General features: G+C 36.4%; 4 protein-coding genes and 1 long non-coding RNA gene across 11 annotated transcripts; 4 read left to right on the top strand and 1 right to left on the bottom strand.

Annotated features, from left to right (window-relative positions):
- Window positions 1-287: 287 nt before the first annotated feature.
- Window positions 288-3,218, bottom strand: LOC107431839 (uncharacterized). 3 transcript variants are annotated; one of them, XR_007238437.2, is made up of 5 exons: window positions 2,852-3,217; window positions 2,458-2,501; window positions 813-2,342; window positions 595-691; window positions 288-473 (listed from the first exon to the last, which is right to left on the bottom strand). It is a non-coding gene; the product is annotated as an uncharacterized LOC107431839 (long non-coding RNA). The 3 variants fall into 3 exon arrangements; XR_007238438.2 differs by having other exon boundaries at window positions 813-2,364; window positions 2,458-3,218; XR_007238436.2 differs by having other exon boundaries at window positions 2,458-3,217.
- Window positions 3,219-3,496: 278 nt separating this feature from the next.
- LOC107431843 (tRNA (guanine(37)-N1)-methyltransferase 2) lies at window positions 3,497-7,807 on the top strand. 3 transcript variants are annotated; one of them, XM_048465865.2, is made up of 12 exons: window positions 3,497-3,645; window positions 3,846-4,019; window positions 4,123-4,220; window positions 4,542-4,646; window positions 4,793-4,855; window positions 5,094-5,167; window positions 5,619-6,138; window positions 6,225-6,344; window positions 6,531-6,665; window positions 6,875-6,981; window positions 7,134-7,208; window positions 7,317-7,807. In XM_048465865.2, exons 2-12 carry the CDS (start codon window positions 3,925-3,927, stop codon window positions 7,407-7,409), a joined length of 1,485 nt encoding a protein of 494 aa, XP_048321822.2. In that variant the 5' UTR covers window positions 3,497-3,645; window positions 3,846-3,924; the 3' UTR covers window positions 7,410-7,807. The 3 variants fall into 3 exon arrangements, with proteins under 3 accessions (XP_048321822.2, XP_060668607.1, XP_060668606.1); XM_060812623.1 differs by having other exon boundaries at window positions 3,518-3,645; window positions 3,852-4,019; XM_060812624.1 differs by lacking the exon at window positions 5,094-5,167 and having other exon boundaries at window positions 4,793-4,854.
- Window positions 7,808-8,509: 702 nt separating this feature from the next.
- LOC107435373 (glucan endo-1,3-beta-glucosidase 8) lies at window positions 8,510-11,692 on the top strand. The gene is made up of 2 exons (XM_016046971.4): window positions 8,510-9,668; window positions 10,290-11,692. Exons 1-2 carry the CDS (start codon window positions 9,019-9,021, stop codon window positions 11,407-11,409), a joined length of 1,770 nt encoding a protein of 589 aa, XP_015902457.3. The 5' UTR covers window positions 8,510-9,018; the 3' UTR covers window positions 11,410-11,692.
- Window positions 11,693-12,265: 573 nt separating this feature from the next.
- LOC107435367 (uncharacterized) lies at window positions 12,266-15,919 on the top strand. The gene is made up of 4 exons (XM_016046966.4): window positions 12,266-13,772; window positions 14,370-14,588; window positions 14,724-14,815; window positions 15,028-15,919. The coding sequence occupies exons 1-4, from the start codon at window positions 12,645-12,647 to the stop codon at window positions 15,737-15,739; spliced, it is 2,151 nt and encodes a 716-aa protein (XP_015902452.1). The 5' UTR covers window positions 12,266-12,644; the 3' UTR covers window positions 15,740-15,919.
- Window positions 15,920-17,320: 1,401 nt separating this feature from the next.
- On the top strand, window positions 17,321-27,836 carry LOC107435385 (uncharacterized). Of its 3 annotated transcripts, none has more exons than XM_060812763.1 (3): window positions 17,321-18,089; window positions 26,468-26,723; window positions 27,283-27,836. In XM_060812763.1, the coding sequence occupies exons 1-3, from the start codon at window positions 17,754-17,756 to the stop codon at window positions 27,666-27,668; spliced, it is 978 nt and encodes a 325-aa protein (XP_060668746.1). In that variant the 5' UTR covers window positions 17,321-17,753; the 3' UTR covers window positions 27,669-27,836. The 3 variants fall into 3 exon arrangements, with proteins under 3 accessions (XP_060668746.1, XP_015898212.3, XP_015902477.1); XM_016042726.4 differs by lacking the exons at window positions 26,468-26,723; window positions 27,283-27,836 and adding exons at window positions 19,809-20,064; window positions 20,626-21,187 and having other exon boundaries at window positions 17,322-18,089; XM_016046991.4 differs by lacking the exon at window positions 17,321-18,089 and adding an exon at window positions 24,033-24,760.
- Window positions 27,837-27,927: the final 91 nt, after the last annotated feature.

Here is a 27,927-nt window from a genome sequence, read left to right as displayed (position 1 = left end):
CTTCTCTTTAGCATTTTATTTATCATTAAATAAGGTTTAAATTAACATGTTATATGGTGAAAATGCAAATTATAGAAGTTGTTGTGTGCAATTGTTATAATTTGAATGAAAACATCCATTGGTAATACCGAAAGTTCATCGAGAATCAAAATTAAATATAATTTGTGCACTTTTTCCACCTTTTTTTTGTGTTGTCTTTTCTTTGCCATGTTACGTATCATTAAATAATGTTGCAATTACCATTAGAGATCAATAAATAATTTCCAGAGACAATGGACACAACAATGTTACAAAGAGAGAAGATTACACAGAATGATTAAATCAAACTTTAGAAACACGCATTATATCAAACCAAAAAGAGAAATCAATATGAAACAGCCTACTTGAGTTTTGCTAGGAGAATTTATTGACATATAAACTAAATCAATCATAGTTACAAATTGAATGAAAACATAATAACAGTCGGTGTCAACCTGCATTTAAGAATACAATTGAACAAACTTTGGTTAATGGCCTAGAAAAGCAAAAAGAAAAATGCAAAATATACAATGAATAAATAAACAATTAGAGAAATACAAAATTTATGAGGAACACCTTGAGCCCCATGAACTCCAAACTCGTATTTTAATTTGCTGTAAACGTGACTTCCTTAGACCTCCATCACGTAGGCTTTGAATCCTCCCTTTTCAGCCTAAAAAATAATGAAGGAAAGTCGTATCACTCATTCCAAAGGAGACAAAAAAAAAAAAAAAAAACGAGGAGAAGAGGAAAGAAGAAGGATTCACCACCATTGCAGGATCATTATGACTTACCACAGAGCTTGCTACTGGGGCAAGCTTCCAAGAGTTTTGTTCACAATACATATGCATTAATATTTTGGGCTGCAGCTGCAGCAGCTCTCTGCCTGAGCTCTACTAAGACCATTTGCTGCACTGAAGGCTGCAGCCTAAATTCTTTTAGCTGTAGCCTGAACTTTCTCTTCTTTCTTACCTGACATATTCTAGACCAAGCTTTCAGAACAAGAACGCACAAAAACTATGAATGCCAAGTTCCTATACAATGTAAACACACAACCAAATAGACAAATTTAGGAAACCTGTTAAAGTAAACAACAAGTTACATAGAGTAAACACCAATTCCAAAAAAGTTAAATATTCACAAGGACAAAAACTGAATAAAAGTTAAAGATGTTTGTTGGATCTTCATTGGATCCTTTTGCTACTTCCTTACCTTCCAAAGTGCAGCATCAAATTCATCCACCAGTAATCTAACAGTAGAAAACATGTAGCAGAGAACAAAATACACACTCACAGATGCAATAAATCAAACAAAACATCAATATGATCAACATTCAACAATGCTTTGAAATGCCAAAAGCCAAAAAATAGTAATAATATATAAATAAATAACAAACAGTAGAAGAATAAGAAAAAGCATACCATTACACAACACAACAATCCCAATAAAAAGAAGGTCTCGAATTGATAAACCACGTTGTGTCTCTTTATACTATTCCACCTTACAACCTGGGCAATTCTCATAGTAAACCACCTTGTTTAGCAGCATCTCTCTACTCTCTTCCGCCATTTTTTTCTTTATTTTTTTTTTTTTAACTTACTTCTTGGGTTTTCGATACTCTCACAGATTTCTTGTTTATATTGAGAGACAGAGATAGAAGAAACTCTATTATTGCTTCACCATTAAATGGATTTTAGTAAAGCACCCACTAAACATAGCCAGTGAAACATGGCAGACAAACACAGAGACACCTTGCTCATCCTTTATTAAGTCCCAACTTATCTGGTGGAACTATAGCAAATAAAACGTGGTCCTAACTCCTAAGAATGTAATATGAACATATATATATATATAATTTTTTTTTTTCCTCCCCATCTTCGTCTATTCTAGAAAGTTATATCTAGTTAAAAAAAAAAAGAAAAAAAAAAAAACCGTACCAATAGTAATAATACATATCAAACGTGCTAATTTTAACCATAATCCATCTATATCATTGTTTATTTTTATTTATATTTTTCTTGGTAATTTGTTTTTATTTTATTTTTTATAGGTATATGTCCTATATTTGCTCAAGTCAAGGTGTCTATAACATTAGCAAAAACCTTCTATTAAAGATTTCAATGATATGAAATTGACAATATCAAAAAATTGTGTGGATTTTGCTGTGTAAATATGTACCCGCTAGGGTCAAATTGTGCAAAGTGTCCTTTGGGTTAAGGTCATAAACCACACCTCTCACTTCTTTTTCACAGCAATAACCAATCAATTTCACCAAAGTTTGGATGCCTATTCACTGCAGGATTCATTAGAAACTGAACTTCTTCCTGCAAAATTTATAGAACCAAACTAAAACAGGTCACTACAACCTACCAAACCCATACATATTCTCTCGAAAAATTAATGGAAAAAATAAAAATAATAAGGAATTATAAGACTTACTTTAACCATCCACCAGTGGTCATGATCAACAAAGGCTATGAAATCTGCTCGTGAAACACCATGAGCAGCAGGATTGTTTTTATTATCAACAAAGTAGAAAATTAAAAGAAAATTAAAAGTCCATTTCATAGTCCTTTCCATGTTAAAACAAAAATATGATTCACCACCATAATAAACCCAGAAAGGTAGCTATTGGGTGGTAGGAAAATCGAGGATAATACACTAATTAGTCTATCGAAGTTAGAATTCTAACCATTAATTAAAAAACACAAATGGCAGAGTCACAGAGAAGAAAATAGAGAAGAGTCTTTTTTTCTTTTTTCTTTTTTTTTCCCTTTCCTTTTTTCTTTTTTTCTTTGTTTTTTCAGATCCCCAGTTAGAGAACAGTGCTTACCATTTCTCTGTGAAAACTTCAACGATGACCTTATGATGATGGTGTGAATTCAGTGACAAAAAACACTGCAAAAGCTGCTCAAGATATTTAGCCGAGAAGATCTGTTTCTCCACGATCATTTCCACCATTGAAGTCCTGAAATCGTTGTGGGGATCACTGGATTTCTTCACCACCGCAAACTTCCTTTCACTTTCCCCTTGTAATGGCATTAGAGCCACTTCGGAACTCGCCCTTGTCCCACGAACCGACCTATTTCCTTTACACCGAGAAGAAGAACACCGGAGGTATCAAGGGCGAAATAAAATCCTTAAGTACCTGTTAGCAGGGGCATTCACTCAAATTCTTCCTTTTTCTAATATTTAAAAAGGATAATTTAAAAATATTAAAAAATAAAGAGGTAAAATAAAAAAATTTGAAACAAAATGGGCATATTTTATTAGGACGTTTTGCACTTCTTTTTCTAATATTTAAAAAGGATAATTTAAAAATATTAAAAAATAAGGAGGTAAAATAAAAAAATTTGAAACAGAATGGGTATATTTTATTAGGACGTTTTAAACAGGATTATTGGGCCAAATTCCTAAATAAACAGCTCAAGCGCGCAAGTGCAAGCCATCTTAACTCTTCTCGCTCGAGTTGGGGGCCCAAACACGAAAAGTGGGCTTTGGGTTGCTCATATCCAAACTGACACTGTTGCCCAAAATACATTTTTTTTTTTTATTCTTCTTCTATCTCCGCCATTTTTATATGCTTAAACCCTAGTGCCCCTTCTGAAAGAGTGTTTTGTGTTAAAGGTAAATTTTCAATCTTTATTTTATTTTCTCTTCCTTTTCTATTTCGACTGTATGAATTCAGTTATAGTTTTACTACGTTTTAACAGCATCTTACTTGCAATTCATTAACACCATAATTTCTTTTTAAAGTTTATTTTTTTTCCTTTTATTTATTTATTCTTATTGTTATTATTATTTATTATTATTATTTTTTTACAAAGTTATAGGGTGGTTGCATTGGCTTCGAAAATTTTGAATAGTTTAGTTGCGAATTAACTTTTCGGTGAATTGAAAACTGCAATGTTGGACGGAAGCAAATTTGATGTGCATTTAAAACTGCGGGCACTTCGAATCCCTCGCGAGCTTTGCAAGGTCGCCACCCGAATACTAAATGGGTATGTCCATGTATGGTGTAAATTATAATATTCTATAATATATGGTTTTTATTTATTTATTGCTATTTTTCTACTCTTATTTTTGCTGCCATTTTATATGCAGCTATTTACTTGATAAGGCCCGCATTAAACCCATTACGGAAGATCCAACATGTGAAAAAAACCGTTACATGATATTATCAGAAAGGGTTCAAACTTCCGGTAAGACATTCTGAATTTAGAATTTTTTTCTTTTCTTTTTTTTTTTTTTGTGTGTGTGTGTGTGTTTTTGTGTGTTACTGATGAAAATGGGTTCTGTTAAATGAATTGGCTGGGTCTAAGTTTCAAGAACAGAAACAGAATATGAAACTGTTTTGGCCTGAAATAACTAGTCTTGATATAATATCATTTTCGACGAAATTTCATTGATCCTAACCTTTATTATGGATATGAGGTGACTATAACAAGTGGCCTCTTTTGGAAAATGTATCATTTTAAATGAACTTTTCTCTCACAAAATGTATAATTTTTTATGTGAGGCAGATTTATCTGAAATCCCAGAACAAAAACTTGATGAGTTGAGAGGATTATGCAAGATCGAGGTAGTTCCCTATTCATTGACTCTTGGATACTCATACTGGAGTGCAGGTCAGTGTGGTGCTCATTTGATTTATTTCCCGGTGACGATTTTACTTAAACCTCAAGGAAAGATTGTTGAAAAAGTAGCTCAACAGGTTCTTTTTGTATTTTGACAGATTTTCAAGTTTCTGACTAGAGAGTTATTTTGATTGCAGATCATATTTTGAAGCAGATTCTGCCTCCTGGAGTTGAGGTTCCTTCATCGTTTGAAACCATAGTTAAGTATTCAAGTCATTTCACCTGCTTTGCTTTTGCTTCGCGCTTTGTAGGAAGTTTTCCTGTTTTGTACAGTGTTTCCCCTCCCCACCCCCCCCCCTCTCCTCTCTCTCTCCTCTGTGGTTTATAATCACAACTTACTGCACCCAATTTGAGTTTTTCTAAGGATTGTGCACAATTCTTTTAGTATATTAAGAACATTGGATGGTGAATTCATGTTGTTGCTTGGTATGCATGCAGGTCATGTTGCCCATCTGAACATACATGATGAATTACTTCCCTACAAGGATGTTATTGCAAAAGTTATCTATGATGTATGTTCCATTCGCTTCTTTCCTCGTTTTAATTGTTTCTTTTGTCTTGTGAAGTCAAATGCATGGGTTAGGCTCTAACCTGTTTATGTTGTTTGTCCGTGAAACATCTTCCTTTTCCAGTTTTTTTCTTCCAAGTTAATGTTGCTCTAGGGATATTATTATACTGTATCGTTTTGATAATTTTTGTTCACTGTACTTTTATGATGCTTCTGTGATTATTGTTTAATAGGAAAATCCTGAAATCCTGGTGATAATCTGTATGATTTGACTCATTTGGAAGATATTCCTTGATCTCTCATAATTGCTCCTGGACAGAGATATGAATTTTTAACTTGCATAGCTATATTGTAATTTGTGTGTCATATTATAATATTCTTTTTAAAATCTTTATCCATTTTTGGCTTCTGATTTTCTCTATAGTTAGTTTAAATTTTAATCTTTATACGGGCAGAAAAATTATCCAAGAATCAAAACTGTTGTAAACAAAGTTGGAACAATTACAAATGAGTTCCGTGTGCCAAAATTTGAAGTTCTAGCAGGAGAAAATGATATGGTTACAGAAGTGAAGCAATATGGGTGTACTTTTAAGCTTGATTACAGCTTGGTGTATTGGAATTCAAGATTGGAGCATGAACACATAAGGATGGTTTCTCAATTTCAAGCAGGGGAGATCATTTGTGACATGTTTGCTGGTATTGGTCCTTTCGCTATTCCTGCAGCACAGAAAGGATGCATTGTATTTGCAAATGACCTAAATCCAGATAGCGTTCGTTATCTGAAGATTAATGCGCAAACTAACAAGGTTGATGATCGTGTTTTTGCATACAATTGTGATGCAAGGGAATTCATTTCTCAAATGATGACAGTGCCAGAATGTGCGACAGAATTGAACTCCAGTGTCTCTACATCAACCTACAAGCAAAATGGCATGCAGCTGAATTCAGAAAAATCAGAAAACGGAAGGCTAACTGGTAATCTGTTCGTGTAGATATAGTGTGAACTTCCAGTAATGCAATCTCTTATTGGGAATTTCAACTGGAATCTGTGTTTCCTGCAGTCAATGTGAAAGAAGTACCAGAGGATATTATAAATAATCTGGAGGGTAGACGAGGCTCAAGTAGGAGTTCAGATGCATCAGTAGCTTCAGTTAAAAGACTTTCAGATGAATGTCAAACAGGTACCTTGGGCATAAGGAACATGACTTTTCCATTACTGATTCGAGGCATTGGCTAATGATTTCTGGGGTGTACATGTGGAATTTAAGTGTCTTTAGCTTGAGTGTAAATCCAAATTTTATTTTCCCGTACCATAAAAAATGAAAAAGAAAATTGACTTATGACTAATTTAAGTGCTGATGGGACAGGTATTTCTGTTGCTGATAGGAGAAAAGGAAGTCAAAATAAGAGAATGCGGGGCTCTGAGATTTCTAACATAAAGACCTGGGAGCATATTGATCATGTATTAATGAACCTCCCTGCTTCTGCCCTTCATTTTCTAGGTACAGATGCCTTCATCTACTGCACTGACATCTTTGGTTGCTAGTTTTTGATCTTATTTTCTTGTGATTGATAAATTAGCCATCTAAAGCTAGACAAATTACTACTTTGAAAGTTCTATCCTTATAGATTTTTCCTGATTGAGAGAGTTGTAGGAATAGTAAGAAAGATTAGATTTGATTTCTTAAATATTTTCTATTTTTACCATCAGATGCATTTAAGGGCCTAGTCCAGAGGAAATATTGGAGAGGACCTCTCCCATGGATTCACTGCTATTGCTTCATGCGGGCTAATGAAACCCAGGAATATATTATTTCAGTAAGTTATTTCCATGAATAAAGCGGCCCTTTAATTGTTGACATTATAGAAACCATTCTATCATAATCTTGTCATTACCCGTATTATATTTATAGTGATGTTGCAAGGATGCCCGTCTTTGCAAATCCAAATTCTCACTAACAATTATGCAGGTGGCTGAGTATGCCTTGAATACCCAGGTACAAGACCCAATATTTCATAGGGTCAGAGATGTTGCTCCAAACAAGGTATTGTAACCATGAAAACAGCTTTTATCTTTCCATTTTGTACTCTTCACATATATACACATTTGCTAGTCGCTTTCATGACTGTTCTTCTCCGGCACCGTTGTGCAGGCGATGTTTTGTTTGAGCTTTCGTCTGCCAGAAGCATGCTTTAGTGAAAATGTCTCTAGCAGAATAAATCATACTGCTGTTGGGGATGGATAATCAAGCACGACTTCATTCTGTTGGAAAGATAATTTCACATTTTCTTTAACGGCCAGCCCTAATTTGATTGGTTTGGTTTCGACTTGCCCAGCTAACAGAAAAAGGAATCATAGAGGAAATGAGGAATGTGAAGACAAACAATTCTGCCTCTGCGCGGAGAAGTAGTAAATGAAAGCAATCAAGACAGCTGATCCTCCTTAGTACACAACTGTTAGTGTAACGATAGACAATATCAACTAGCTTGGCGAAAATGGAAGATGTAATAATATTGTTGGCGATGCCTTCAGATGAAACTTGTTTTAAAGAATAACGTGAGAAATCGATATAAATTAACAATAATGGAAACCTTTAAAGGCAAACTTTTACTATCAAAAGCATTCGTAATTGCTTTTCACTGACGTGTCAACGAGTGTCAGATGGTTAAAAGTTTCCAAGTAAATCTTTCTTTTTCTTTTGCTGAAGTTTCCAAGTAAATCTTATACAGTTTGATATCTATCTCTTAAATGCGTAAGTGGATGACCTAAACACTTGGAATCATACACGGAAAACGATAGTCATTTTCTTCACAAGTCTTGAAAAGTTTAATGACTTAATGGATCCAACCAAATAAGAAGTCTAAATCTTTCCGCTCAATTTTTGTTAGCAATTAAATTTCACCGCTGGTGTCTCTGTAAAAGAACAAGGCTATTGGAAATTCTGCTGATAAAAAAATTCGCTACAAGGTGGAATTTTTGTGCTTTAGTTCATTCCTCATGCTTTTCCATTTTTTTTTTTTTTTTTTTATACTTTGTATCTTTTTCTTCTGCTCAAAGTTTTTTTTCTTTTTTCTCTGTCTTTTTTCTTCTGCTATTTTTTTTTTTTTCCCTATAAAAGTTTAAAGTTCCTACGTGTGGTACTGTAATGAGAAGCCAGGGAAGAAGTTTCATAGGTGAGGGTAAGCAATTCTTGAGTAGTTGTAAAATATACCTCCACAAAAAAAATATATATATATATATATATATATATGTATATAAACATAAATTAAATTTTTTTTAATAAAAGATATATATCCATCCAGGATTTCCTTTTTCCTTGGAGCGCACTATAACTCACTCTCTCTCTCTCTCTCTCTCTCTCTTATAAAGTGCAACAGGAAGAAAGAAAGGCAAATTGATGGAAAATGAAACACGTAGAATCGGGCTGGAAAGTTTGCATTTTGAATGTTTGCCTTCGATGCTCTTCATAAAAAAGGAGTCAACGTATTTTCTACTTGACCACAACATGGTCTCCCTCTTTGTTTTCTTGGTCTGTTTTATGTTCTTTTTTGGTAACAAGTATGATTTATGTTCTTGTGTTCCCTATTCTGCCAAGGATTAAATTACTATGGCATAGTTTTGGCATGAATTTTTATACTATAACTTACTACTCTATAAGATATATATATACACAATATGATTCATCTCAGGTGGCATAACAAATAGCGTGAGCTAGGTAACATAACCGAATAACTGAATTAAGGAACGAATCTTTCATAGCTTTTCTGCTTTTTTTTTTTCAATGCACAAACTAAAAGAAAAATAAAAATTAAAGTATTTTGTAAAAAATACCCAATAGGTCTCTGAACTTCCTCATGAAGATTCCCAAAAGCTTGATACTAGAATCCTACTCAGAGAGAAATAACAACCCACTTTGTCACGCTTATAAATTCAACCAAGAAAGACCAAAACAATTCCCCTTCTCCTTTTCTTTTCTTCATTCCCCTGCACCTCGCAATCATTGGGGTTGTAAAATCTTTCTTGATTCTTTCTTTCTTCCTTCAAGAAAGATTCAGATTCAAAGAGACACCCAATATATATATATATATATAGAGAGAGAGAGAGAGAGAGAGAGGTTTCGACGAGTACTGAATGAAAAAATGGCTCAAGAAAGAATGGTAGACCATAACTATGTTATGGCAGTGGTAGTGATTCTTGTTTTCATGACAAAGATGTCAGGTGGAGGTTCGAGTGGTACTGTGGGAGTGAACTGGGGAACCATGGCAACCCACCAACTTCCACCGGAGAAGGTGGTTCAAATGCTGATGGATAATGGGTTCCGAAAGTTGAAGTTGTTTGAGGCTGATGAAAGGATATTGGGGGCTCTGATTGGGACTCCTATTGAGGTCATGCTGGCTGTACCCAATTCCATGTTGCAAGAAATGAGTGAGGATCCTGTGGCTGCTGCTTCCTGGGTTGATGCCAATGTCACCAGCTATAGCTACACTGGTGGAGTCAATGTCAAGTTGAGTTAACACAATCTTTTGATTGTCTTTTGACAATTTTTTCCACAGTTTCTCTCTTGGCTCCTTGATGGCATTTTTTATTCTTCTTCTACTTTTAATTCCTGAAAATCTGTCTCGTTTTTAATCTTCTGTGGTTTTCTTCATTGCGTCAAAAAATTCCTGCTTCTTGGTGCCTTGGTCGTGGTAGTTTGATAATTTTCTCTAAAGTATAGAACTGGTTACTTTATCTAACTCTTGAAATGCCCATCCTCGAATTCTAGAGTCGTGTTCATTTGGGTCATGTTTTACGACCATTATTATGATGAGTATTCTTTCAAAAATTTATTGCATTGTGACAATCTTTTGTCTGTTTCTTGGTCTTAAATGTTCTTGAATCTTTTCAAGCACCTTTTGTTCCATATGAAACCCGGGTGAGTTGATTATATTCGGTTTTTTTTTAATCGAAGACACAAAATATCAGTGGTCCAAGCCAAGTCAAAAAAGCAAATTAATACCACCCTTTATCATATTAAACCAATGAATTAATTCGAGCAAGCCTTCCAGTTTGATTTCTTGAGCTAGCTCTATACAAAAATTAATTTCCACTTGTTATATTACCCTTATGACTTTTGTTTTTGTAGGTATGTGGCTGTAGGCAATGAGCCCTTCCTTGAATCATACAATGGCTCTTATCTTCAATCAACATTACCAGCCCTCAAGAACATTCAGCAAGCACTAAACGATGCACATCTTGGCTCTCGGGTGAAGGCCACTGTCCCTTTCAATGCTGACATCTACAATTCCCCTGACTGGAACTTGGTTCCTTCCGCTGGCGATTTCAGGCCTGAAGTCCGAGACATCACAATCGAGATAATCCAATATCTCCATACCAATGAAGCTCCATTTACAGTCAACATCTATCCCTTTCTCAGTCTCTATGGCAATGACTATTTTCCTGTTGAATATGCATTCTTTGATGGAAAAAGCAAGCCCCTTAAAGATGGTGATCGAGTTTACACCAATGCTTTCGATGCAAATTATGACACCCTCGTTGCAGCTCTAAATAGAGCAGGATTCCCCGATATTCGAATCATTGTTGGAGAAGTTGGTTGGCCAACTGATGGTGATAAACATGCCAATGTTCAATACGCAAAGAGGTTCAATCAGGGAATGGTTAGGCGTGCTTTGAGTGGGAATGGAACACCAGCTAGAAAAGGCCAAATTGAAGTCTATCTGTTTAGTCTTATTGATGAGAATGCTAAGCTCATATCTCCTGGAAATTTTGAGAGGCATTGGGGGATATTTGAATATGATGGGAAGCCAAAATATGAATTGGATTTGTCAGGTAGTAGAGAAGATAAGGGCCTGGTTCCAGCAGATGATGTAAAATATTTGCTGAGAAGGTGGTGTGTTTTGAACCCAGATGTGAAAGACTTGGATGATTTACCGGATAGTATAGACTATGCTTGTAGCCAATCAGATTGTACTGCTTTGGGTTTTGGGTCTTCTTGTAATAATCTCAGTGTTGAAGGGAATGCTTCTTATGCTTTCAACATGTATTACCAACTCAATGACCAGAAGAGCTGGAACTGTGATTTCTCTGGTTTGGCAATGGTGACAGATGACGATCCTTCTGTTGGAGACTGCCAGTTCCCAATTATGATCTCTCATGGCTTTCCAATACTGCTGGCTAATAATGGAGTATTGGACTTGGTTATGAATATCGTTTTGGGATGTATTTTGTTTATGATTCTATTATGATTGATAAGCTTAGCCGGTTTTTGTTGTCTCATAATCAATTAGCTGCTCGTTGCCGATTCTTTTTGTTTTTTTCATTCTTCTCTGTTTTTTTTTTTTTTTTTTTTTTTTTGGTGGTAAAAATTTTCTTCTTTCTTCTTGTGAAGCATTCATGTTGAGAATCTGAATAATATGTCCAGAGGTTTCAACTGCATTTTGTGAACAAACTTGCACCCCCTGAGAACCAAATCTTAGAACATTGTAATTGTAAGAATTAATGCAACAAGTTCTTAATTGGCAAGCTCCAATCGGTTATATCAGCAATGACTATTGGCTCATCGGTTCCTTTTTTTTGGTCACTTTATTAGCTCCATAGATGCAGGATATGATTTATAAGTTCATATGTGAAATAGATGGACGCGGAATCACTCTAATTTATTAGCTGCGTAGATTCCAAATTCCAGACATAGTATAATGATTGATGATTTATCAGTTTCATTGATAAATAAGATTTCGCCCCCAAAAAAAAGGCTTTAAGCAAGACAAAATTTGAAGTTAAATTCAGTAACAGGTGGCTTGTTAAAATGATTCAGATTCCTATGCGTGGATTCTCATTTAATTTAAAATAACAAAAATGTTATCTTTAACCATGAGATAAATTATATGAGTGATGTTATTATTGTATAAGATGTCGAATTTCATACTAAAATGGAACAAATACCATTCAATATTTATAAAATAAACAATATCAGAAAAGAAATTATATTCATAACATAAACTATCGTGTGATAATTGAAAAGAAAAAATTCCATTTTTTCCCTAATAAAAAAAAGAACCCAAAGACCAAAACGAATCTTTTTTTCATTTTTTTTTTTTTTTGGCTTTAAACAAAATATTCATTAGTTACCCTAGATTTCTCTCCGCGGTACATATTCTCTGTTATGCTGAGCTGCCAAGTGGCGTGGTACTACTGGTCTTTAAAAACTTTATTTGGAATGCCAGTGACAGGATCTTTTCCTTAATGAGTATTAAACGTAACGGTAACGAAGCGGCTGAATTCAAACAATGAGAGTAGCGCACATTTGAATTTGAAATCTGTAACGGCCAAATGAGCTGTTGTACTAGTACCTAGTGGCCTTCTTCTTTTTCTGTAATCTTCTTCTCGGCTCCCCAGACACTCACAGAGCTAAGCTAAAGCTCTATCTCACTCTCACTCTACCTCTTGCACACACATCACGTGCACCTGACGCGCACACACTATGGCTTCTCTGACTCAAGGTATCCTCCTGAAGCTCCTTCAGTCCATGAACTCCAACGTCCGAGTCACCGGCGACCACCGCTCCGCTCTTCTACAAGTCATCGGCATCGTGCCAGGTCTCGCCGGTTCTGATCTCTGGCCCAACCATGGATTTTACGTCCAGCTCTCCGACTCCCTCAACTCCACCTACGTTTGCCTCTCCGACCGAGACTACGATCTCATCCTCACAAACCGATTGCAGCTCGGCCAGTTCGTCTACGTCGACCGGTTCGAATTCGATTCGCCGTTCCCACGGGTCTGTGGTATTCGTCCGATTGCTGGACGCCACTCGTTTGTTGGAAGTCCTGAACCACTGATTGCCCGAATTTCTGCTTCCAAGAGGGAATTCGTGATTCAACCCGTCTCCGATTCGGACCAGTCCGTGGATCCGATTGCGGCTTACTTATCTAGCAAGAAGCCTGAGGAAGCTCGGAGCGAGAATAGGGAATGGAAGATTGAATCCAAACCCGAAAAAGGCAGAGCAAGTTCAAGGCAGCCTCTTGCGCCACGAGATAATATTAATATACCAGTTGGCAATTCTGATGAAACCAAGGTCTCTGATAGGCCTTCGAGGTTTTCGTCTCCTGCTGGTGCTAAGAGATCAGCATCGATCGGGAAGAAGAATGTAGCTGCAGCGGAAAGAGATCCATCACCTGCTGGAAAAGGAAAAAGATCAGTATCTCCGGCACCTTCGAAATGCGCGGTTCCGAGTTTAGTGGCAGCTCGTGAAGAGAATAGGAAGAATTCTAAGGAACCTGCCATTATCGTGCCATCGAGGTACCGACAGCCGTCACCGAACGGCCGTAAGCAGGCTTCGCCGGCACGAAGAGCTTCTCTTTCTCCGGGCAGAAGGTTGTCCGGAGTGAGGGTTTCGCCCATGGTAACAGGTGTTGCAGATTCTGCTGGCAAGAAGAAGATGGCAACTATTGCTGCTGGGATTTCGAAGGTTTCGGAAGCCATTGTTGGGTCAGCTAAGATAGTTAGGAAGAGCTGGGATGAGCAACCAGCAGTGCCAGCTGCATCTGTGGAGCAAAAAGAGAAGACTGTTTCCAAAAATAAACCAGATCTGCAAGCGATTTTGCGTACCCAGGTAATTCCTTTTGTACAATTGCTATTAGATTATTTGAATTTTTAACATGCTTGTATGGTTGAGTAAGACTGAGACATCTATATTATTTGTGATTTAGTAATTATATGCTTTTTCCTTATTTGTGCGGTTAGCCAACTATTGATCTGTTGTGTTGCTCCCTTTCTTTCATTTGTTAATCTTTATACAATTTGAATTGTCAATGAATTACCAACATAAAAGGAAGCTAAAATGGGTAATTCAAGTCCCAACTATTATTGCCCTGCATATTAGTTTCTCCTAGGCGAGATTCCGGTAATCTCATTTATACTCGTAGGAAACAACAAAGAAAATAAAAGCAACCGCTGTTGAATGTTTGTTATAGTCAATTAAGTTAAAAAGCCGAATATTTTCTAACTATATTGAAAATAAATTTCAAAAAGGAGTGGCCTTAATTCTTAGTAGTTTTATTTTTTATATCATATTTCATTCATTTATTCGTCAAATCATTCTCTTTCAGCCATCTGTGCCTTCATGTATTGAGTTTATAAGCCTTACATGACTACCCTGTGTTTACTACTCTCCCTTACTTTTCTTCTTTTCACTGTGTTGTTCCTGCAGGCTGCCATTTCAAGGCGTTTGAGTGATGCAAATGGCCGCAAACCCAATAGTGATGATTCGTCAAGCCATGAGAAAACAAAATCTAGCTCACCGGGAGGTTGTCTTATCCTAGAGAAACCAAGCAGTGCAGCTCTAGGTATCACTGTTCATGAAAAGAAATGGACCGATGGTAGTGTTAAACTGGATGCAGTCTCTGCGGACCTTGCCAGACTTGGAAAGGTATAAATGGATTTCTTATTGACAGGGGAGTTTAGAGATATTTTGCACTTTGATGCAACTTAGGCGATTTTGACTAGGATGCAAAACTTATTAATGTAAAATTAGTATATTAACTAACCTCACGCCCAACTGCAGGAGGCAATGCAAAGGAAGGTTCTTGCTTCGAGGGCTGCGGCTGAAGCACTGGAGGAGGCCATTGCTACAGAGTCTGTTATAAGGAGTTTAAGGTAGTGTTGTCTTCCAGTCTCTCTTTTTGCCTGCAAAAGTATGTGCATTCCTAAGGCTGAGATGTGTGACAAGTAGGGTGACTAATGTTATACTTTGGGTGTTCGTAGTTTCATGGATGCATTTATAGGGTCAAATTTTTCTTTGTGGTTATGTTTATCTCAAGTGTTTTGGAAACAGTGGTCTTATCTTTCCCTATTTATTTTTATCTCAGCATGTTTTCAGAACTCTCTTCCTCTTCCAAGGTTGGGAATCCTTTACCCACCATTGACAGCTTCTTTTCAATCTACGATGATGTTATGAGATCAACTGTGAATGCCGAATCAGTTGCCAATAGCCGCCATTCTGAAGCACCTCACCTTGATACACCAACTGAGGAATCAAGGTCAGTATCCTTGTGGGTGGAAGCTGCCTTGGCTACCGATCTTGAAATAGTTTCCCTCATAACAAGCCAAGAGAATGGGGCTTCATCAACACTGCAGAAAAGTTTGTCAAAACGACAATCATTCAGTCCACTCTCCCAAAACAACGTGAAGCCTTGTTCTCCATTGCCACAATCCAATATTTCTCATGCTGGGGCATGGACAAGGGGTCATGGCATGCAAAACACGGTTGAGCTTGGAAATCAGTTGCAATCCGAGATGAAAATGTGGTTTCTTTGGTTTGTTGAGGAGGCCCTGGATGCTGGTTTTCGGGTGTTTGGCGAGTGTGCTACTGATGGAGGGAAATTACCTCTGGACAGTAGCTCCATTACAGCAGTTTTATCGCAATTGAAACGAGTTAATGAGTGGTTGGATCGAGTGGTTTCCAGAAGCGATGAACCTCTCCTCCAAAAGGTTGATCAGCTAAAGAGAAAGATCTACGGTTTCGTTATTCAACATGTTGGGACAACTTTTGATAACCCCATCAACCTTGCTTCATCTTGATTTTCGTTTCTTTTTCTTGTTTCTTTTTCTTCTTTGTTTGAATTTGTTATTCTGAGTAAGATTATGCTTCCTAATATAACAGCTTGCATCATGTTTCATGGAAAATGATGGTTTTTCGTGTAAAAATTCAGGTGCACAAGCCTTTTATGAGATTGATTCTTGGGAATGTTTTATTTTTTATTTTTTAGTTTTTTATTTTTATTTTTTTGGCAGTAAGATTGATTCTTTGGGAATGTGCTAATTTTTTCTTTTTCCTTTTATATAACGCATTGCATGCTTTACGACTTTCCTTTTTTATTTCTGTGTAGACCTGCAAACAAATTCTACGCCATAAATTTGTACATTATCAAGATACACAATCCAAAGTCTAGAATTCCAGCCAGTCTGAATGTTTTGAGGGATTTTTACAAAATATTATTTTGATCAGGTCCATTTGCCATCATTTCATGGTATTCTTTTTTCACTCTTCGTTTTTATTTTTTATTTTTTATTTTTAAGAAAACACCCAAGTTTGGTGTGGAACTCATAAATAATTAATAAGCTTTTGGGCTCTGTACAGCTGGGTTCTGTTGGGATATTTTAAGATTCTTCTAGTTACGACAAGAATCAAGAAGCATGCTTTTGTACCTCGGTTTGTTTTTTTTGCTGTAAAAGATAGGTTCTGAATTAAATGGTTAAAGTTTGTTTTATATAAATACTTTAATTTGTGATGCCTATGTAATTGTTTTCAACATAAATTTGGGTGTCTTTTCATTCTTCTTTTTTTCATAAAGTAGAGCTCACTATCTTATGCAAGACATAAATTATAGTTTTATGTTATTACTGAAAAAATTTCACCAATTGCCCTAAATATATGTGCACTAAAAGCAAATTTGCAACATGTTGGAAACTGTTATCCACCTTCTGCCTCCTGTCAGTTTTGGGCCCATGGGCTCTTGGAGGCCTTCATTTGTCCAAGATGAGTAAGTCCGTCCAGGTTTTAAAAAAAAAAAGACTCAATAAAGCACGTGAAAATTATAACAAGACAGCCTCTCACTCTCTCATAGGGTGAGAATATTTTAATTTCATTACATAGACATAGCACTTTGTATAATTATTACTGTATAAATAAATATTATTTTTTCTTGTAAAAGGTCATTAATAGGTGAGGCAAAAGTATTAAAAATCAGAAAAACCGAAGGTAAAAACAAAATCAGTTACACTCGAACAGTGGGTCCAGACCCCAAATCCATCTGCATGATATCCAAATGCCTTCTTATCCATTTGCTATTCATCTCCTCTGTGCACGTGCGCGCACACACACACACGCGCATAAAACCTCGACGGGAAAAAGCCAGGTTCAACTGTACCCACTTCCGAAAAGGCCCATCTTGACCACATCTGATCTTCAAGGTCGATTCATCAGACGGCTATCGCTTTCGATCACACAATGGTTTTCTTATTAATAATCATCTGGAATACTTCTAGAGCCGTCTTCGGCCCCTTTTTTTGTGTACGTGCAGTGCCCCAGGCCCATCACGTGCAGAGCCCCAGGCCCATCAGGCAAGCACATAAAAATGCCACGTCGTAAAACTCTCTCTCTCTCTCTCTCACAAAACAAACACCAGCGTAAAATTGAAAGGAGGGTTTGCCAATTGCTATTTCTCTCTCCCTCTCTCTCTCTCTCTCTCTCTCTGGTGTGAAACAGAAAGCCTCTCTTCTAAACTTGAGCTACATTATCTATTAAGCTCGCCTTAGATTCTGAAACATCTCAGTTTAATACAATTCGTTTTGATTCCGCTCTCAGATCCTTGCGACGTAGGAATCTCTGTACTAGATATCTTAGAATCAAATCCATCTGAAAACCCTAATTTAGTTTTCTTTTCTTTTCTTTTTTGTTTGGGTTTTTGAACTCCAGCTCATTCCGATATTTATCTTGACGCATAGTTCGGCGTCTTTACAGAAAGTAATTTTGCCTGGAAACTCGTTGTTTGCGAACGCGGTTGAGGCTGTTTGAGGTTTGTGGATTTTGGATATGGTGGGAGGTGGGAGCAGGAGGGAAGAGTCCCTGGTGATAAACAGCACCAACGTTTTTGCGGCGCTCGGGAGCTTGAAGAAGAAGAAGAAATCGTCGGCGGCTGCTTCGGAGAAGGAAAAGGGATCGTCAAAGGGCAAAAGTTCGACGAAGAAGCCGGAGAAAGAGCCAGAGAAGGAAGTGTTTTGGGCGCCGGCTCCGCTTACGGTAAAGTCGTGGGCTGATGTGGATGACGAAGATGATGACGACTATTATGCCATGACGGCTCCGCCGCAATCGGCGGTCTGGGGTGAGACGGATTCGAAGGATGCTAAGGAGCCTGAGCCTGCTGCGGAGGTGGGTTCTTTAACATATTCTTTTTAGCATTGATCATGTTCTTATTATTCCACGATGCTATATCATGTGATAATGAAGATTAATTTTTCTTTTATCACTAGTATGTGGCTCTCTGTGTTTTGATTTGTTTGTGTTTGTTTTTGGACTTTGCATTTGGAATAGAGTGGATAGGTATGGTTTTGGATATTGATGGTTCAGGAATGAATATGTATGTTTATCAGACATTGCGGCAAATCAAACGTTTTCTGGGCCAAATGACCTGGGACGTCGATTCAACCCCTCAGTCTCAAAAATTGAAGATCTTTTTCGACATTGATAAAACATAAAAACGCTTGGGCGGGTATTTGCAGATTAGAAGGAAAATTCAATTTGATAAGGCGTGCGCAATTAGATTTGTTATATTAGTAATACTTCTAAAACCAATCATTTTTCTTATTCTTGGTTGCTTTCCGACGTAACTTAAAAAGATAAAATAGGAAGTTATGGTAATTGCTTGTGGATACATTAGAACTGAATGTCTACTTTAGTCATTCTTTTGATTCTTTAGCTTAACAACGATCCTCCAAAGTTTGATTCTGTCTTGCAACGGTTAGAATCAACTCGTTCTGTTAACGATGAAATGTGTTGATCATTGCATTTTTATTGCTACGACTAGGTTTTCTGCAGCTTGTACGAATATATTTAGTTTATGTTTGTTGTTACCTTTCAAACCAAGAAGATAGCTATTTATTTTGTTGGAATCCTATTGCCTTCAACACGTGTTGACTGTCGCAGAACTAGGATCACATTCTTGATCCTTGTGGGCACAGTAGAACTCTATGTCTGCTTTTGTAATTCTCTTGATTCTTTAACTTATTGACATCGATCCTCCAAAGTTTGATATATTGTGTCTTGCAATGGTTAGAATCAACTTGTTCTGTGGACGACGACACGCGTTGATCATTGAATTTTGATTGCTACGACTAGGTTTTCTGCAGCTTATATGGATATATTTACCTTTTTGTTTGTCGTTATCTTTGGTTTTCTGTTACTCCGTTCCTTAAAATAACAACCAAGAAGATAGCTATATATTTTGTTGGAATCATATTGCCTTCAACACGTGTTGATTGTCGTAGAATTGGGGCCATGGTCGAATTATTCACAGCTCTCCACATGTTGGCTTCTTAGGAGGTTGCTGCATAGGCACTTGTACTCATACATTATTTGTTGGAATACTTGATCAAACTTGGTTGTTTTGCAATTTGCAAGGTGGCAAATTCTTGATACCATAAAGTAATATTCTGTTGTAACTTTTCTAGGTGGCTCTTACGGCAGCTTCACGTTATTTTGTGTAGACCCGGTGTACATGCTCATTAGATCCTAAAACTAAAAGAGAATGATTTTGAGCCATCTAAGATACTTGTTTCGGGACTGAACAAATTAGGTAGTTATCATTGAAAAAAAAAAAAATTGCTTCGGTGTTAGTGGAACTTAGGATGCTGAAAAGTTGGTCATTAGACATATGTAGAATATGACTCAGTGCTACGTGTGTAAGGAATAATAAATTTATGCCTAATTTGCTACATTCTATATTTAAGCCAATTAAGTTTCAATTGTTTCGGTAACTGAGACATGGGACCATAAGATGCATAAAATCTGTGTTAATTTTGAATCACCTTAATTTTTTGATATACTGTTATTCCTGTAAAGCATACTAGAATTCCTTGTTTTTAATTCTAGGTAAGTGAAAGTGATGAAGAAGCGATCGACGAAGTGGATGATGATGCAGAAGAAGAACATGAAAATGAGCCTGAACCACCATTGCAAACCGAGCCTGTTAAGAAGCCTTCTGAAGCTTCTCCACCTCCTAAAGAGTCAGAAAGACAGCTTTCAAAGAAAGAACTGAAGAAAAAGGAGCTTGAAGAACTTGAAGCTGTTCTTGCTGAGTTTGGATGTAATACTATAAGTGAGACCAGTGGCCAGGATGATTCCCATGGTAATTTGCATTTATGAACGGATTTAGGCATTTCAGTTCTTTCTTCTGCTACCTGTGAGCGTTCTTCAATTCTTTGTCCATGTGGGGCAGTATTATTGATAATTGGTTATTGTTTTCCAGAAATTAAATGCATATATTGCGTGACACCCAACAAACGAAACCTTTTTGGAAGCAAAATAAATATGTGTCTCTTAGCTCATGGAGTAGAAGCTTTACAGTTCATGATTGCATTTCATCCATAATAATTCCATTTCTATATTGTTGTTTGTAAGACACATCCTATCTGTTGATTAAAACTTTGGAAATCAATTACATTTCAGCTTTAGTTAAAAAATAGTTTATTAGTTTACCATTTTGGAAATAGGTCAGAAAAACTGTAATTGCTTTACCTTTAAAGTATTAAAGTTCTATATCTGCTGGCCGTTTATCCTAGACTTAAAATATGCTTACTGGGTTTCCATTAAATGTTAATTTTTTGCTAGCAATAAATTTTCAATGTGTAGCTTTATATTTTGGGTAATTTATTGCATGAACTGATTTTTGCCATACATGTACTTGAAGGTGTTGCACAAGAGAAGAAAGTAGAGAACCACGGTGAGGAGATGGACAAGAAGGAGAATGCACCTGCAGAAAGCAAATCAGCTAAAAAGAAGAAAAAGAAGGATAAATCATCAAAGGAGCCCAAAGAATCTCAGGACCAGCCCGATGGCACAGACGATGGAAATGCAGCAAATGAAGTTGCTGGTGCTGAGAAGGCAGAAGATGCATCGGCTGTTGATGTTAAAGAGCGGCTAAAGAAAGCGGCTTCTATGAAGAAGAAGAAATCTAGCAAAGAGATGGATGCTGCTGCTCGAGCCGCTGCAAATGAAGCTGCTGCCAGGAGTGCGAAACTAGCTGCTGCAAAGAAAAAGGAGAAGAATCATTATAATCAGCAGCCGGTGCGGTAAGCTGGCTGGACTTCTTTTGTTCATCTTTTCTTCATATATATGAACGTGTACTCCTCTTGTTTATTTGTTGAATTCTAAAATAAACATTGGAAACCGGTTTTGAACTGGAATGGCAACAAGATACTTGTTTTACTCAAAAGGAACAAGAAAAAAGAAATATATGGTCTTTCTTCTCAGTGTTCTTTTCTCCTAGTCGGTTGCTGTTGCTAAAGTGAAGCATTTAATGACGTGTTTCTTGTATTCCTGATTCAAGAGAGCATATTGGGTTTCTGAATACTTCGTTTTAAATCTGAAATCTATGTTTACGGAATTGAATGTGTCAATGAGTTTAGTCGTATGTGAAGGTTGAAAATGGAGTTTCAACTTCCATGCAAACAAGGAAGCTGAAGGGTTTGCTTTATGGCTAATTATTAAACAAGTTGAAGTTTGTTAAAGGGACGCTCTATCTTGTTTCCTGGAGTAGGTGACGAACAGAAATTTGTAGATTATTAGAAAAAGCTGGATTGCATAACTTTGATTTACCTCTCTAAAAATGCTTAACAAATAGGAAATGGAAGAAGAATTAGTGAAATTGGCCTAATCTTGGTTCGAGCATGAATGTTGCCATGACTTATCGACTAAGGAAAAAGTGCTATTTTTCCTTTGTTCCTCTTTCATCAAAATGTCTTTAAGTTATTTCTGTGTAGACCTGCCAACAAATTCTATGGGCCATAAATTTGATACATTATCAAGATACACAATCCAAAATCTAGATGTCCAAACAGTGAATGTTTCCAGGGATTTTTACAAAATATTATTTCGTTTAGTGTCTATGTGCCATCATTTCATGGCATTCCTTTGTATGCTTTACAACTTTCCTTCTTATTTGTGTAGACCTACCAAAAAATTCTATGAGCCATAAATTTGATACATTATCAAGTTGCACAATCTAAAGTCTAGATTTCCAACCAGTCGGAACGCTTCAAGGTATTTTTACAAAGTATTATTTGGATTAGTGTCCATGTGCCACCATTTCAATGGTATTTCCTTACTCTTTTTTTGATATATATATATATATATATATGTATGTATTGTTAAATATAAATATAAATATATATATATATATATATTCTTAAAAAAAAAAAAATCCTAAATTTGGTGTGGAACTCATAATATGCTTTGGTCTCTATACAGCTGAGTTTGGTACCATTCTAATTTCTTCTAGTTACGACAAGAATCAAGAATCATGCTTTGTGCGTTTGTTCGTTTTTTTATTTGAAAGATAAGTTGTGAATAAATGGTTAAAGTTTGTTTTATATGATTACTTCAATTTTTGATGTATATGCAATTGTTTTCAGCATAAATTTGGGTGCCTCTTCATTCGTAATTTTCCATGAAGTAGATCTCTCTATCTCGCGCATTGCATAAACTATAGTTTTATGTTATTACTAAAATATTTCAACAATTGCTCTATTTATGCATTTAAAGCATTTCCAACATACTAGAAACTGTCCTAAAAAATACAAAAGTACAAAAATACGAGTTTGAATCATAAAAAAAATAAAAAAAAATAAATAGTTTATATTTAAATAATTTATTCCAAAAAAAATAAAAACATACTGAAACAGTGAAACTGTACGCTGCCCTCTACCTCCTTATCATTTTTGGGCCTATGAGCTTGCTGAGGCTTTCACTTGTCCAATATGAGAAAGACGGTCCATGTTGAGCCGAAAATTGATTTTAGCATTAAAAAAAGATAAGAAAAAGAAAATTACTCAATCCAGCAAGCACGTGAAAATTATAGCAAGGCATCCTCTTCCCTCTCTCGGTGGGTGAGAATATTTTAATTTCATTACATAAGGCATATCAATTTAACATAATTATTCCTGTATGAGTAAATATTAATTTTTCTTGTAAAAGGTCATTAATGGGAGAGCCGAAGGTATTAAAAAATCAGAAAAACCGACAGTAAAAACAAAATCAGTTACACTCGAAAAGTGGGACCGACCCACCCCAAACCCATCTGCATGACATCCAAGTGCCCTCTTATCCACTTGGTATCCATCTCTTGTGCGAGAAAGTCTTGGAAGATACGGTGGTATTAGATAAGTTGCTACGAAATGTCACATTTTAAAAAATTATTATATCATTAAAAGTTAAATGTTTTAAATAATTTTTTAAACGCTGTTTTTTGTTTCTATTTTTTTCTTTCCTCTATGAATTCAGGTATAGATTCCTTTCTTTTATCTATTTCCAAATTCCATCGTGGAAGGTTTTGAATCTTACTTCACTTTTTCAACATTCCACAAGTATTTTATTTGATAGACAAGAAGAGCACAAGAAAGACATGGTAGAATTGTTTAGCCAAAAAAACAAAGAAAGACATGGTAGAAAAGGAAGGAACAAAGTACTTTCAATGTTTTTCTTCTTTTTAAAGTTTTTAAGTTTAATTTTCAAAATTTCTTTAAAATGAGATAATGGATTGTGTAGTGGAAAGAAGAAAATAATTGAGAAAATAATGAAAAATTGAAGTGATATTTCAAAAGTATGGAGCATGATAAAAATTAGGAAATTTAAGGAGAGTAAGAATAAAAGATAGGCGCATCAAAAATTAATTGGGAATGTTTATCAACTCTTGATGATATGACAATATTTTAAATGTGAAATGGCAACAAATGACCTGGTACCAGGTGTCATGGTGTAATATAAGATTTTCTCCCTTAATGAACACACGCACATAAAACCCCCACAGGAAAAAAGCCAGGTTAAACGGGACCTACTTCCGAAACGGTCCATCTTGGCCACACATCCGATCTTGGAAGTCGATTCATCATACGGTTATCGCTTTCGATGACACATTGGTCTTCATGCTAATAATCATCTGGAATGTACCTCGCGAGCCATCATCGGCCCTATTTTTGTGTACGTGCAGAGCCCGGGCCCATCATGCAAGCGCCTAAAAATGCCACGTCGTAAATCTCTCTCTCTCTCTCTCTCACACTCACAAAATAAACACCGGTGTGAAATAAAAAGGAGGGTTTGCTAATTGCTACTCGTCTATCTCTCTCTCTCTCTCTCTCTCTCTGTATAAAACAGAAAGCGTCTCTTCCGAACTGGAGTTACATTATCTATTAAGCTCGCCTTAGATTCTGAAACATCTTAGTTCAATACGATTCGTTTTGTTTCCGCTCTCAGATCTTTGTCGACGTAGGAATCACCGTCGTAGATATCTTAGAATCAAATCCATCTGAAAACCCTAATTTCATTTCTCTTTTTTTTTTTTTTTTTGGGTTTTTGAACTCCGGCTCATTCCGATATTTATCTGGACGCATAGTTCGGCGTCTTTACAGAAAGTAATTTTTCCAGGAAACTCGTTGTTTGCGAACACGGTTGAGGCTGTTCGAGGTTTGTGGATTTTGGATATGGTGGGAGGTGGGAGCAGGAAGGAAGAGTCCCCGGTGATAAACAGCACCAACGTTTTTGCGGCGCTCGGGAGCTTGAAGAAGAAGAAGAAATCGTCGGGGGTGGCTTCGGAGAAGGAAAAGGGATCGTCAAAGGGCAAAAGTTCGGCGAAGAAGCCGGAGAAAGAGCAAGAGAAGGAAGTGTTTTGGGCGCCGGCTCCGCTTACGGTAAAGTCGTGGGCTGATGTGGATGACGAAGATGATGACGACTATTATGCCATGACGGCTCCGCCGCAATCGGCGGTCTGGGGTGAACCGGATTCAAAGGATGCTAAGGAGCCTGAGGCTGAGCCTGAGCTTGTTGGGGAGGTGGGTTGTTTAATATATTCTTTTTAGCTTGGTCATGTTCTTACTACTGTACGATGCTAAGTTATGGGGGGAAAAAAAAAATGAATTTATTTTCTCACTAGTATGTGCCTCTTAAGTGTTTTGATTTGTTTGTGTTTGTTTTTTGGACTTTGCATTTGGACTACTGGTGGATAGTTATGGTGTTTAGACATTGATGGTTCAGGAATGAGTGGGTTTATTTATTATCAAACATTGATCTTTTTTCACATGGATAAAATAGAAAACGCTTGGGTAGATATTTGGAGATTAGATGGAAAATTCAATTTGATAAGCCGTGTGCAATTAGATTTGTTATATTAGTAATACTTCTAAAAGCAATCATTTTTCTTATTCTTGATTTAATAAGAAGTTTGGGTTTGTTGTTTGGGCATAGGCTTTTCAATGTAACTTAAAAAAGGAAAAATAGGAAATTATGGCAATTTCTTGTGGATACAGTAGAACTCAATGTCTACTTTAGTCATTCTTTTGATTCTTTAGCTTAACAACGATTGATATTGATCCTCCAAAGTTTGATGTATTTCGTCTTGCAATTGTTAAAATCAGCTTGTTCTGTGAACGGTGAAATCTTGCATTTTTATTTCTACAACTAGGTTTTCTGCAGCTCATTTGGATATATTTAGTTTTATGCTTGTCATTACCCCCGATTTTCCGGTATGCTATTCCTTAAAATAGCTAGCCAAGAAGATAGCTATTTATTTTGTCGGAATCCTATTGCCTTCAACACGTGTTGATTGTTGCAGAACTAGGATCAGAATCTTGATGCTTGTGGTAACTGAACTCAATGTCTACTTTAGTCAATTCTTTTTATTATTTAGCTTGACAATGATTGACATCGATCCTCCAAAGTTTGATATATTGTCTTGTAACGGTTAGAAACAATTCTTTCCATGGACAGCGGCACATGGTGATCATTGCATTTTTATTGCTACAACTAGGTCTGCGGCTTATATGGATGTATTTACTTTTATGTTTGTCGTTACCTTTGGTTTTCTTTTACGCTATTTCTTAAAATAACAAAACAAGAAGATAGCTATTTATTTTGTTGGAATCCTATTGCCTTCAACACGTGTTGATTGTCGTAGAATTGTGGCCATGGTCGAATTATTCACAGCTCTCCACCTGTTGGCTTCTTAGGAGGACTCTGCTCCCACACTTGTACTCGTACATTCTTAGTTGGAATACTTGGTCAAATTTGGTTGTATTGCAACTTGAAAGGTGGCAAATTCTTGATACTATAAAGTAATATTCTGTTGTAACTTATCTAGGTGGCTCTTACAATAGCTTCACGTTATTTTATGTAGACCAGGTGTATATGCTAATTAGATCCTAAAACTAAAAGAGAATGATTTTGAGCCATCTAAGGTGCTTGTTCTATCATTTAAAAAAATTTATTGCTTCAGTGTTTGTTGAACATAGGATGCTTGAAAGATGGTCATCAGACATATATTATACAGAATATGATTCAGTGCTACATGTGTAAGGAATGAATATATTTTTGCCTAGTTTGCCCCATTCTATATTTAAGTCAATTAAGTTTCAATCGGTTTTGGTAATTTAGATGTGGGACCATAAGATGCATAAAATCTGTGTTATATTTTGAATCACCTTATTTCTTTGATAACTGTTTTTCCTGTCAATCATACTAGAATTCCTTGTTTTCAATTCTAGGTAAGTGAAAGTGACGAAGAAGCGATCGACGAAGTGGATGATGATGCAGAAGAAGAACATGAAAATGAGCCTGAATCACCATTGCAAACTGAGCCTGTTAAGAAGCATTCTGAAGCTTCTCCACCTCCTAAAGAGTCAGAAAGACAGCTTTCAAAGAAAGAACTGAAGAAAAAGGAGCTTGAAGAACTTGAAGCTGTTCTTGCTGAGTTTGGATGTAATACTATAAGTGAGACCAGTGGCCAGGATGATTCCCATGGTAATTAGCATTTATGAACAGATTTAGGCATTTCAGTTCTTTCTTCTGCTACCTGTGAGGGTCCTTCAATTCTTTTTTCCATGTGGGGCAGTATTATTGATAATTGGTTATTGTTTTCCAGAAATTAAATGCATATATTGTGTGACACCCAACAAACTAGACTTTTTTGGAAGCAAAATAACTGTGTCTCTTAGCTCATGTAGTAGGAGCTTTACAGTTCATGATTGCATTTCATCCATAATAATTCCATTCCTATATTGTTGTTTTTAAGACATATCCTATCTGTTGATTAAAACTTAGGAAATCAATTACATTTCAGCTTTAGTTAAATAGCTTATTAGTTTACCATTTTGGAAATAGGTCAGAAAAACTGTAATTACTTTACCTTTAAAGTATTAAAGTTCTATATCTGCTGGCCGTTTATCCTAGACTTAAAGCATGCTTACTGGGTTTCCATTAAATGTTAATTTTTTGCAAGCAATAAAATTTTTCAATGTGTAGCTTTATATTTTGGGTAATTTATTGCATGAACTGACTTTTGCCATACATGTACTTGAAGGTGTTGCACAAGAGAAGAAAGTAGAGAACCACAGTGAGGATGTGGACAAGAAGGAGAATGCACCTGGGGAAAGCAAATCTGCTAAAAAGAAGAAAAAGAAGGATAAATCATCGAAGGAGCCCAAAGAATCTCAGGACCAGCCTGATGGCACAGACGATGGAAATGCAGCAAATGAAATTGCTGGTGATGAGAAGGCAGAAGATGCATCGTCTGTTGACGTTAGAGAGCGGCTAAAGAAAGCGGCTTCTATGAAGAAGAAGAAATCTAGCAAAGAGATGGATGCTGCTGCCCGAGCCGCTGCAAATGAAGCTGCTGCCAGGAGTGCGAAACTAGCTGCTGCAAAGAAAAAGGAGAAGAATCACTATAATCAGCAGCCGGTTCGGTAAGCCGGCCGACTTCTTTTGTTCATCTTTTCTTCATATATATGAACGTGTACTCCTCTTGTTCATTTTTTGAATGCTACAATAAACATTGGAAACTAGTTTTGAACTGGAATGCCAACAAGATACTTGTTTTACTTAAAGGAAAAAGAAAAATATGGGTCTTTTTTCTCATTGTTCTCTTCTCCCAGAAGGGCTCAGCTGCTAGTGTTAAGCCTTTTATGATGTGTTGCTTGTATTCCTGATTATTTGAGAGAGCATGTTG

Source organism: Ziziphus jujuba, chromosome 11 (assembly GCF_031755915.1).
Source record: "Ziziphus jujuba cultivar Dongzao chromosome 11, ASM3175591v1".
NCBI classification, from domain to species: Eukaryota; Viridiplantae; Streptophyta; class Magnoliopsida; order Rosales; family Rhamnaceae; genus Ziziphus; species Ziziphus jujuba.
This window is presented reverse-complemented; position numbering and strand designations above follow the sequence as displayed.